Source organism: Pseudophryne corroboree (assembly GCF_028390025.1).
Source record: "Pseudophryne corroboree isolate aPseCor3 chromosome 2 unlocalized genomic scaffold, aPseCor3.hap2 SUPER_2_unloc_1, whole genome shotgun sequence".
Classification (NCBI taxonomy): Eukaryota; Metazoa; Chordata; class Amphibia; order Anura; family Myobatrachidae; genus Pseudophryne; species Pseudophryne corroboree.
The window spans coordinates 1108192-1121218 of record NW_026967488.1 but is presented as its reverse complement, the minus strand read 5'-3'; the positions used below and the strand labels follow the sequence as shown (position 1 = coordinate 1121218).

General features: G+C 46.6%; 1 protein-coding gene across 3 annotated transcripts in view; it reads left to right on the top strand.

The window, feature by feature from the left end:
• LOC134983037 (uncharacterized) overlaps positions 1-12547 on the top strand; it is a 241036-nt gene extending 228489 nt beyond the window's left edge. For 2 of the 3 annotated variants that reach the window (XM_063948737.1, XM_063948735.1), the window contains 2 exons: positions 8225-8301; positions 9437-12547. In XM_063948737.1, the coding sequence (XP_063804807.1) occupies positions 8225-8301 (77 nt within the window). In that variant the 3' untranslated portion in view covers positions 9437-12547. The remainder of the gene's footprint in view (positions 1-8224; positions 8302-9436) is intronic. The other variant, XM_063948736.1, reaches the window with a different exon arrangement.
• Positions 12548-13027: the final 480 nt, after the last annotated feature.

The following is a 13027-nucleotide window of genomic DNA, read 5'->3' as shown; positions in this document are numbered from 1 at the left end:
GATGCCGGCATCAGATAATTCCTGTGAGACGGCAGATATCGGTAGGGTATAAGGTAGTCTTTTCCTGGAAAGCCAGGCCCATTTCCGCAAGGTCACGCCCCCTAGGCACGCGCATATTCATCACTATTCTAGTGGCAATTATGGGTGGGGGGCGCCAGGGAATGTTTTGGCTTGGGGGAGAAAATTTCCTAGTTACGCCACTGGTGTCGGCATCAGATAATTCCTGTGAGACGTCAGATATCGGTAGGGTATGAGCATCAGATAATTCCTGTGAGACGTCAGACATCAGTAGGGTACCAGCATCAGATAATTCCTGTGAGATGTCAGATATCGGTAGGGTGCCGGCATCAGATAATTCCTGTGAGACGTCAGATATCGGTAGGGTACCCGCATCAGATAATTCCTGTGAGACGTCAGATATCGGTAGGGTACCAGCATCAGATAATTTCTGTGAGACTGCAGATATCGGTAGGGTATGAGCATCAGATAATTCCTGTGAGACGTCCGATATCGGTAGGGTACCGGCATCAGATATTTCCTGTGAGATGTCAGATATCGGTAGGGTATGAGCAATAGATAATTCCTGTGAGACGGCCGATATCGGTAGGGTGTAAGGTAGTCTTTTCCTGCAATGCCACGCCCCTTTATGCAAAGCCATGCCCATTTCCGCAAGGCCACGCCCCCCTAGGCACGCACATATTCATCACTATTCTAGTGGCAATTATGGGTGTGGGGGGGGCGCCAGGGAATGTTTTGGCTTGGGGGAGAAAAATTTCTAGTTACGCCACTGGTGTCGGCATCAGATAATTCCTGTGAGACGTCAGATATCGGTAGGGTACCAGCATCAGAAAATTCCTGTGAGACGTCAGATATCGGTAGGGTACCAGCATCAGATAATTCTTGTGAGACGTCCGATATCGGTAGGGTACCAGCATCAGATAATTCCTGTGAGACGTCAGATATCGGTAGGGTACCAGCATCAGATAATTCCTGTGAGACGTCAGATATCGGTAGGGTATCGGCTTCAGATAATTACTGTGAGACGTCAGATATCGGTAGGGTACCAGCATCAGATATTTCCTGTGAGATGTCAGATATCGGTAGGGTACCGGCATCAGATAATTCCTGTGAGACGGCAGATATCGGTAGGGTACCGGCATCAGATAATTCCTGTGAGACGGCAGATATCGGTAGTGTACCGGCATCAGATAATTCCTGTGAGACGTCAGATATCGGTAGGGTATGAGCATCAGATAATTCCTGTGAGATATGCAGATATCGGTAGTGTACCAGCATCAGATAATTCCTGTGAGATGTTAGATATCGGTAGGGTACCGGCATCAGATATCTCCTGTTAGATGTCAGATATCGGTAGGGTACCGGTATCAGATAATTCCTGTGAGACGTCAGATATCGGTAGGGTATGAGCATCCGATCATTCCTGTGAGACGGCAGATATCGGTAGGGTACCAGCATCAGATAAATCCTGTGAGACGTCAGATATCGGTAGTGTACCGGCAGCAGATAATTCCTGTGAGACGTCCTATATCGGTAGTGTACCAGCATCAGATAATTCCTGTGAGACGTCAGATATCGGTAGGTTACCGGCATCAGATAATTCCTGTGAGACGTCCGATATCGGTAGTGTACCGGCATCAGATAATTCCTGTGAGACCTCAGATATCGGTAGGGTATGAGCATCAGATATTTCCTGTGAGATGTCAGATATCGGTAGGGTATGAGCATCAGATAATACCTGTGAGACGGCAGATATCGGTAGGGTATGAGCATCAGATTATTCCTGTGAGACGGCAGATATCGGTAGGGTATGAGCATCAGATATTTCCTGTGAGATGTCGGATATCGGTAGGGTATGAGCATCAGATAATTCCTGTGAGACGTCAGATATCGGTAGGGTACCGGCAGCAGATAATTCCTGTGAGACGTCAGATATCGGTAGGGTACCGGCATCAGATAATTCCTGTGAGACGTCAGATATCGGTAGTGTACCGGCATTAGATAATTCCTGTGAGATGTCAGATATCGGTAGAGTACCAGCATCAGATAATTCCTGTGAGACGGCAGATATCGGTAGTGTACCGGCATCAGATAATTCCTGTTAGATGTCAGATATCGGTAGGGTACCGGCATCAGATAATGCCTGTGAGACGGCAGATATCTGTAGGGTACCAGCATCAGATAATTCCTGTGAGACGTCAGATATCTGTAGGGTGCCAGCATCAGATAATTCCTGTGAGACGTCAGATATCGGTAGGGTACCGGCATCAGATAATTCCTGTGAGACGTCAGATATCGGTAGTGTACCGGCATCAGATAATTCCTGTGAGACGTCAGATATCGGTAGGGTACCGGCATCAGATAATTCCTGTGAGACGTCAGATATCGGTAGGGTACCGGCATCAGATAATTTCTGTGAGACGTCAGATATCGGTAGTGTACCGGCATCAGATAATTCCTGTGAGACGTCGGATATCGGTAGGGTACCGGCATCAGATAATTCCTGTGAGACGTCAGATATCGATAGGGTACCGGCAGCAGATAATTCCTGTGAGACGGCAGATATCTGTAGGGTACCGGCAGCAGATAATTCCTGTGAGACGGCAGATATCGGTAGTGTACCAGCATCAGATAATTCCTGTTAGATGTCAGATATCGGTAGGGTACCGGCATCAGATAATTCCTGTGAGACGTTAGATATCGGTAGTGTACCGGCATCAGATAATTCCTGTGAGACGTCAGATATCGGTAGGGTACCAGCATCAGATAATTCCTGTGAGACGTCAGATATCGGTAGGGTGCCAGCATCAGATAATTCCTGTGAGACGTCAGATATCGGTAGTGTACCGGCATCAGATAATTCCTGTGAGACGTCAGATATCGGTAGGGTACCGGCATCAGATAATTCCTGTGAGACGGCAGATATCGGTAGGGTACCGGCATCAGATAATTCCTGTGAGACGTCAGATATCGGTAGGGTACCGGCATCAGATAATTCCTGTAAAACGTCAGATATCGGTAGGGTACCCGCATCAGATAATTCCTGTGAGACGTTAGATATCGGTAGTGTACCGGCATCAGATAATTCCTGTGAGACGTTAGATATCTGTAGTGTACCGGCATCAGATAATTCCTGTGAGACGTTAGATATCTGTAGTGTACCGGCAGCAGATAATTCCTGTGAGACGTCAGATATCGGTAGGGTACCGGCAGCAGATAATTCCTGTGAGACGTCAGATATCGGTAGGGTACCGGCAGCAGATAATTCCTGTGAGACGGCAGATATCGGTAGGGTACCGGCAGCAGATAATTCCTGTGAGACGTCAGATATCGGTAGTGTACCGGCATCAGATAATTCTTGTGAGACGTCAGATATCGGTAGGGTACCCGCATCAGATAATTCCTGTAAGACGTTAGATATTGGTAGTGTACCGGCATCAGTTAATTCCTGTGAGACGTTAGATATCTGTAGTGTACCGGCATCAGATAATTCCTGTGAGACGTTAGATATCGGTAGTGTACCGGCATCAGATAATTCCTGTGAGACGTTCGATATCTGTAGTGTACCGGCAGTAGATAATTCCTGTGAGACGTCAGATATCGGTAGGGTACCGGCAGCAGATAATTCCTGTGAGACGTCAGATATCGGTAGGGTACCGGCATCAGATAATTCCTGTGAGATGTCAGATATCGGTAGGGTACCGGCAGCAGATAATACCTGTGAGATAGGCAGATATCGGTAGGGGGGATGCAGTCAGTTTACCTCCAATCAAAATCCCGATACCAATTGACCGATGGTCAAAATCCCGACAAGGTCAAAATACCGACATGGATAAAATACCGACATTTAAAATACCGACAAGGTCAAAATACCGAAATTAGTTTTTCATGATTTTTTTAATTGAAACCGACTTGTTCATACTTTACCATCCCAGTGGATCTGGAGGGGGAATATAATAGTGTGCCGAGCGCAGCGAGGCACCGTGCCCGAAGCATGCCGAGCGCAGCGGTACACTTTATATGGTGTCCATGTTGACTTATGTCGACATACACACAAAAAACCATAAAAATGCATGTCGGTATTTTGACCTGTCGGCAGTTTACATGTCGGTATTTGGACCTTGTCTGTATTTTAAATGTCGGTATTTTGTCCATGTCGGGATTTTGACCTTGTCGGGATTTTGACCATCGGTCAATTGGTGCCGGGATTTTGAACGTCAGTATTTTGATTGGAGGTATTTCATACCGATCCCCGGTAGGGTGCCGGCATCAGATAATTCCTGTGAGACGTCAGATATCGGTAGGGTACCAGCATCAGATATTTCCTGTGAGACGGCAGATATCGGTAGGGTACCAGCATCAGATATTTCCTGTGAGACGGCAGATATTGGTAGGGTACCAGCATCAGATATTTCCTGTGAGACGGCAGATATTGGTAGGGTATGAGTATCAGATAATTCCTGTGAGACGGCAGATATCGGTAGGGTACCAGCATCAGATAATTCCTGTGAGACGGCAGATATCGGTAGGGTACCGGCATCAGATAATTCCTGTGAGACGGCAGATATCGGTAGGGTACCGGCATCAGATAATTCCTGTGAGACGTCAGATATCGGTAGTGTACCGGCATCAGATAATTCCTGTGAGACGGCAGATATCGGTAGGGTATGAGCATTAGATAATTCCTGTGAGACGGCAGATATCGGTAGGGTACCGGCATCAGATAATTCCTGTGAGACGTCAGATATCGGTAGTGTACCGGCATCAGATAATTCCTGTGAGACGTCAGATATCGGTAGGGTACCGGCATCAGATAATTCCTGTGAGACGGCAGATATCGGTAGGGTACCGGCATCAGATAATTCCTGTGAGACGTCAGATATCGGTAGGGTACCGGCATCAGATAATTCCTGTAAAACGTCAGATATCGGTAGGGTACCGGCAGCAGATAATTCCTGTGAGACGACAGATATCGGTAGGGTACCGGCAGCAGATAATTCCTGTGAGACGTCAGATATCGGTAGGGTACCGGCATCAGATAATTCCTGTGAGACGTCAGATATCGGTAGGGTACCCGCATCAGATAATTCCTGTGAGACGTTAGATATCGGTAGTGTACCGGCATCAGATAATTCCTGTGAGACGTTAGATATCTGTAGTGTACCGGCATCAGATAATTCCTGTGAGACGTTAGATATCGGTAGTGTACCGGCATCAGATAATTCCTGTGAGACGTTAGATATCTGTAGTGTACCGGCAGCAGATAATTCCTGTGAGACGTCAGATATCGGTAGGGTACCGGCAGCAGATAATTCCTGTGAGACGTCAGATATCGGTAGGGTACCGGCAGCAGATAATTCCTGTGAGACGGCAGATATCGGTAGGGTACCGGCAGCAGATAATTCCTGTGAGACGTCAGATATCGGTAGTGTACCGGCATCAGATAATTCTTGTGAGACGTCAGATATCGGTAGGGTACCCGCATCAGATAATTCCTGTAAGACGTTAGATATTGGTAGTGTACCGGCATCCGTTAATTCCTGTGAGACGTTAGATATCTGTAGTGTACCGGCATCAGATAATTCCTGTGAGACGTTAGATATCGGTAGTGTACCGGCATCAGATAATTCCTGTGAGACGTTCGATATCTGTAGTGTACCGGCAGTAGATAATTCCTGTGAGACGTCAGATATCGGTAGGGTACCGGCAGCAGATAATTCCTGTGAGACGTCAGATATCGGTAGGGTACCGGCATCAGATAATTCCTGTGAGATGTCAGATATCGGTAGGGTACCGGCAGCAGATAATACCTGTGAGATAGGCAGATATCGGTAGGGGGGATGCAGTCAGTTTACCTCCAATCAAAATCCCGATACCAATTGACCGATGGTCAAAATCCCGACAAGGTCAAAATACCGACATGGATAAAATACCGACATTTAAAATACCGACAAGGTCAAAATACCGAAATTAGTTTTTCATGATTTTTTTAATTGAAACCGACTTGTTCATACTTTACCATCCCAGTGGATCTGGAGGGGGAATATAATAGTGTGCCGAGCGCAGCGAGGCACCGTGCCCGAAGCATGCCGAGCGCAGCGGTACACTTTATATGGTGTCCATGTTGACTTATGTCGACATACACACAAAAAACCATAAAAATGCATGTCGGTATTTTGACCTGTCGGCAGTTTACATGTCGGTATTTGGACCTTGTCTGTGTTTTAAATGTCGGTATTTTGTCCATGTCGGGATTTTGACCTTGTCGGGATTTTGACCATCGGTCAATTGGTGCCGGGATTTTGAACGTCAGTATTTTGATTGGAGGTATTTCATACCGATCCCCGGTAGGGTGCCGGCATCAGATAATTCCTGTGAGACGTCAGATATCGGTAGGGTACCAGCATCAGATATTTCCTGTGAGACGGCAGATATCGGTAGGGTACCAGCATCAGATATTTCCTGTGAGACGGCAGATATTGGTAGGGTACCAGCATCAGATATTTCCTGTGAGACGGCAGATATTGGTAGGGTATGAGTATCAGATAATTCCTGTGAGACGGCAGATATCGGTAGGGTACCAGCATCAGATAATTCCTGTGAGACGGCAGATATCGGTAGGGTACCGGCATCAGATAATTCCTGTGAGACGGCAGATATCGGTAGGGTACCGGCATCAGATAATTCCTGTGAGACGTCAGATATCGGTAGTGTACCGGCATCAGATAATTCCTGTGAGACGGCAGATATCGGTAGGGTATGAGCATTAGATAATTCCTGTGAGACGGCAGATATCGGTAGGGTACCGGCATCAGATAATTTCTGTGAGATGTCAGATATCGGTAAGGTACCGGCATCAGATAATTCCTGTGAGATGTCAGATATCGGTAAGGTACCGGCATCAGATAATTCCTGTGAGACGGCAGATATCGGTAGGGTACCGGCATTAGATAATTCCTGTGAGACGGCAGATATCGGTAGTGTACCGGCATCAGATAATTCCAGTGAGACAGCAGATATCGGTAGGGTACCGGCATCAGATAATTCCTGTGAGACGGCAGATATCTAGTGTACCGGCATCAGATAATTCCTGTGAGACGGCAGATATCTGTAGTGTACCGGCATCAGATAATTCCTGTGAGACGGCAGATATCGGTAGGGTACCGGCATCAGATAATTCCTGTGAGACGGCAGATATCTAGTGTACCGGCATCAGATAATTCCTGTGAGACGGCAGATATCTGTAGTGTACCAGCATCAGATAATTCCTGTGAGATGTCAGATATCGGTAGGGTACCAGCATCAGATATTTCCTGTGAGATATCAGATATCGGTAGGGTACCAGCATCAGATAATTCCTGTGAGACGGCAGATATCGGTAGGGTACCAGCATCAGATAATTCCTGTGAGACGTCAGATATCGGTAGGGTATGAGCATTAGATAATTCCTGTGAGACGGCAGATATCGGTAGGGTACCGGCATCAGATAATTACTGTGAGATGTCAGATATCGGTAGGGTACCAGCATCAGATATTTCCTGTGAGATATCAGATATCGGTAGGGTACCAGCATCAGATAATTCCTGTGAGACGGCAGATATCGGTAGGGTACCAGCATCAGATAATTCCTGTGAGACGGCAGATATCGGTAGGGTACCGGCATCAGATAATTCCTGTGAGACGGCAGATATCGGTAGGGTACCAGCATCAGATAATTCCTGTGAGACGGCAGATATCTAGTGTACCGGCATCAGATAATTCCTGTGAGACGGCAGATATCGGTAGGGTATGAGCAATAGATAATTCCTGTGAGACGGCAGATATCGGTAGGGTACCGGCATCAGATAATTCCTGTGAGACGGCAGATATCGGTAGTGTACCGGCATCAGATAATTCCTGTGAGACGGCAGATATCGGTAGGGTACCAGCATCAGATAATTCCTGTGAGACGGCAGATATCGGTAGGGTACCAGCATCAGATAATTCCTGTGAGACGGCAGATATCGGTAGGGTACCGGCATCAGATAATTCCTGTGAGACGGCAGATATCTAGTGTACCGGCATCAGATAATTCCTGTGAGACGGCAGATATCGGTAGGGTATGAGCAATAGATAATTCCTGTGAGACGGGCGATAGATTACTGTATATCGGGACAGCACAATAATATCTATTGGTAGTTTGACCTGTTTTACTTCTATCACGCAGATGATGACGGGATGAATCGTGATATTCCGGGACAGGATGCGCAGACCAACACTAAGGACTCGACGGGTGAGATATAGGTGACTACCAGCTGTGAATATCCTGATCTTGTCTGAGAGAGGACATAGCATATCACAGTCACATGTCCTAGCCACGCCCCTAGCGACACCAAACGCCTCCACTACAGAAGTTCTCAGAGCAGGACTGCATCACTAGGAAATGCTCAATCCTTTATTATACTGTAATATACTTAGTAACGGCGTTAGCCGATCGCCATCTTCACTGCGCCACCTGCAGGCGATATTACATACACGTTTTATGCCTGTAATAAAAATATTAAAACGGCGCTTTCACCAGGCGTGATACACGTGTAATGCACTAAAGGTACTTTTCACTTTCACTTTATTTAAATGCAATTTATCATCAGAGGATTTCTCTGAAACTTTTGAGAGATTTATATCACTGGGAAAAAAATAATAAATTTCTCTGTGACAGATAATTTATCAATATAATGAATCAATTATTACTCTCACTGCGACAGGTTACCTGTATCCGTAGAACTCTGGCCCTCATTCCGAGTTGTTCGCTCGGAGTTTTTCATCGCATCGCAGTGAGAATTCTCTTAGTGCGCATGCGCAATGTTCGCACTGCGACTGCGCCAAGTAACTTTACTATGAAGAAAGTAAGTTTACTCACGGCATTTTCATCGCTCCGACGTTCGCATTGTGATTGACAGGAAATGGGTGTTACTGGGCGGATGCACGGCGTTTTAGGGGCGTGTGGCTGGAAACGCTACCGTTTCCGGAAAAAACGCAGGAGTGGCCGGAGAAACGGTGGGTGTGCCTGGGCGAACGCTGGGAGTGTTTATGACGTCAGCCAGGAACGAAAAGCACTGAACTGATCGCACAGGCAGAGTAAGTCTGAAGCTACTCAGAAACTGCTAACTCGTTTGTAATCGCAATATTGCGCGTACGTCGGTCGCAATTTTAAGAAGCTAAGATTCACTCCCAGTAGGCGGCGGCTTAGCGTGTGTAACTCTGCTACATTCGCCTTGCGAGCGAACAACTCGGAATGAGGGCCTCGGTCAGGTATACCTTGTATATAATGAGAATCCAGGCGTCGGATGACGGAACGTTTATAATGATACAGTAGCGCCAGCTGGTAACGATTACCGTACTGCGATGTGTTGTCTCTAATCTTCTGTTTCCTCCTCAGATTTCTGATCTCCGACATTCAGTTTCCCGTCTCCTGGAGGAGGAATCTCTGGCCTTAATAAGCGCAGTCCGGGGACGTAATTCTCCGCCGGCACCCGGCTGTGGAGATCCGATGTGTCATGAAGTTTTTATCTGATGCCTAATTGGAGGCAGCAGATGGACCCTGCTGCTTTTTCTTGCGCTCAAAGTATTGCCCTTATAACCAGTCACGCGCCTCTGTACGGGGCGCACGCCTAAAGCCTAAATATCAAACTCTGACAGGTATTTTTTTAACCTTTTTTATATTCCGCAACTTTTTTTAAATATTTTTATTTTTGCATTTTATATGCTGTCTGGATCATGTGTAGGGTGTGAAGTGTATGGTCAGTGTACTGACATGTATACATCCAGCCACGGGAACGCCAATTATGTAACTCCTCCGGGTGGTCTTTCTCTCGCTGACTGTATACTCCGAACCATGAAGAAATTATATACGTATTTAAAACATGCGAAATGCAGCAGCCTCCAGTTCAGAACCTGCGATCGGAGCTGATGACAGGATGGCAGAGCCTCAATGGCTGGAACACGCAGTCGGTGTCCTGGAACACGTAGGCGGTGTCCTGGAACACGTAGGCGGTGTCCTGGAACACGTAGGCGGTGTCCTGGAACTCGCAGCCGGTGTCCTGGAACTCGCAGCCGGTGTCCTGGAACTCGCAGCCGGTGTCCTGGAACTCGCAGCCGGTGTCCTGGAACTCGCAGCCGGTGTCCTGGAACTCGCAGCCGGTGTCCTGGAACTCGCAGCCGGTGTCCTGGAACACGCAGCCTCTGTGACTATGTGGAGAGTGTCAGCTCCTGGAATCACTGCTATTTCTGTGTCTGATATTGCACAGTGTCTATTACAGAGTATTAGGGTCACTCCGAGCTGCTCCTGGAATGTGCGATGTCCTGGGAGGGAGAACGTTCCTCAGTCCGGATCTGGACAAGAAGCTAAATGTGAAATATAGTTGTGTATTGGAATGTAGAGATATTTATTTTCTGCAGATGTATGGACACTGTGACCAGTATTCTATTAGAAGAGGAAATAGTTCCTGAGTGCGAGCAGATCACTGGCCAGAGACTCCGCGGCTCGTTCTGCGTCACACGCAGATCCGGACGCGGATGCTTTTCTGAATGCCAGTGTGACTATGTACACACCATACTGTGTACATATCACATTCCACTTCCTCAGTATGCGATAGCAGCCGTCGTCATCAGCGCTGTTAAAGTAATGTACTTTGTCGCAAATAAGGTAATCCAATCCGATCGTGTGGTTCCCACGCACAAAGAGCGATTTATCCCATAATATAAAGCATAAGTACCGCCAATACAATCCGCAGGCACGCTGACAGCGCTGTCCCAGGCTTATATACAGAGCGCTCTGCCTTCAGGGACACAGGTCACAGTTTTATACATGAACAAGACTGTGACATCACAACTGTGAACAGGTCATCATTCATAGGGTGAAAGGTCAGGACATCCCAAGTACTCTGCGTCCCATAGGTCACTTCTTCTGGTCTTGTTCCCCTGAAGAGAGTCTTTGTCCCACCACATGTATACCCTCAGCGTCCCGCAGATATGAACCTGTGTCGTCTAGCTAGGAAATGCTACTAATCTACAGTTTATACATCAGAACTTCATATCCGTCATGTTTCATAGCCACCTGTTCACCTCCACACACCCTCCGGATACATCCTGCTGAGATACGGAACAGAACAATCTACATAGTACATAGGGCCTCATTCAGTGAGGATTGCAGTTCCTGCTAAAAAAACGGTTCTGCAATCAAATAGTTGTCGGCCAGAAACAGAGAGAGAATGGCCATCATAAAAACTGCGAATGCATCGCAACATGCGGGCTGATCGCAAAATCATACGCAATTACTGGAACATTGAAGGTTTTTCCTATCTGCGCCAGGCAAGGTCGTCCTCAATTTTTGCTAAACAAGAGGCTGAAAGTGGTCATCGCTGACGTCATAGGCCCTCCTGAAATGCTTGGACACGCCTGCGTTTTTTCAGACACACCCAGAAAACAGCGGGTTTTCGCCCAGAAACACCGGCTTCCTGTCACTCAAACTGATTCATTAAGGTTTGCAAATGCAAAGCTGCTCGCAGTCTTTAGCAATAGGAATGCAGAAGGAGGAACATTCCACCTCCTGCCTGCATGCCACCTCCTGCCTCCATACCACCTCCTTCCTGCATTTGCTATGTGATCGCATCTCAGATGGTCGCAATGTTCACCTGCAGTGGCAGGCTGAGCTAGCTTCAGCTTACTCAGCCCTGCCATCGCTGTGCGGCTTGCGGGGCCAAGGTAACTGCATCTCACAACGCAGACCTTGGCCTTGCCACTCCCGGACAGAGGGGGCTCACGCCCCTCTTTTCCCCAACGCCGGCCGCCCCCGTCCCTCCCCGCGAACACCTTTACCGCTCAATCAGCCAGAGTTTGCTTTTTGAAAAAGAGATCGCAGGACGTGTTCTGCACATGCGCAGTACCAGAACATCGGCAAAATGCAGTAAGGATTACTTTTGCAAATCATTATTGAATTAGGCCCCGAGTACACAAATCCCTTTCCAGATAGTACACAGTGTGTGTACTAAATCCTAAAATAGTCTTTATTACTTTTAGTTGCTAATCCCTTTTAAATGCACCAATGTTATAATACTGTATTTACAAGCCACAATTCATTAATTAAGTCACCATTATTAATCTTAATATAACTGGTGACCTGTATTAAATATGCAAATAATCTGCAATCGCATGCGACCAAACCGCAGACAGTCATGCTGAGCGACTTGTGAGCTGTGTAAAGCAATGCCTTTATCCAGTGTAATCACTTTTTGTACACACACAGGCGCTCGAAAAAGGTCAATAAAATGAACACCTCCACGTGCGTCTGTGTTTGCACAATTTCCGGGCGCACAAATAAATTATATCTACAATTATCCTAATTAATCAATCCCAATACACTGTACTGATCACCAACCATTAGAACAAGCTGCTCCCACTTAATAGTCTGAAGTAAACTATAATTGTGGAACAATTCAATTTCTATAGAGAGCGCATATATTCCAATAATATTTATTATATAGAAGTTATTTTACGTCTTAAAAATCAGCATAAATAATGCATACACATACATAATAACACTTATTATGCTAGGAGACACTGCAGTGTCTGATAATCAATTACACAGCTCCAACATGATCTCAGGATTCCTATATATCATGGCAGTCCAGAGTCAAGTGTATTAAAAAGTCTCTTTTTCTGCTCCTATGTCCGAAGATATTTTTGGGGACCGTTGTTGTTTAAATGGCCCACTCTGTTCCTATGGCTAGAAAAAATATAATTGGTGACCAAAAACATGTATGGTTTTAGATCCAAGCGTTTTCAGATTATGATATAAGGTGCAGTTTCTAAATCAATAGGACCAGGTACATAATCGCCGGGAGCCCGCTGTGACCAGCCGTCACTCTAATTCACTTTTCTATTGCCAGCGTACAGTGTGGTCCGAACAGGTGCAATGACCGGATAGGTCAATGCAGGATTTCTCACCTCACTTCTCCGCTGACCGCGTCGT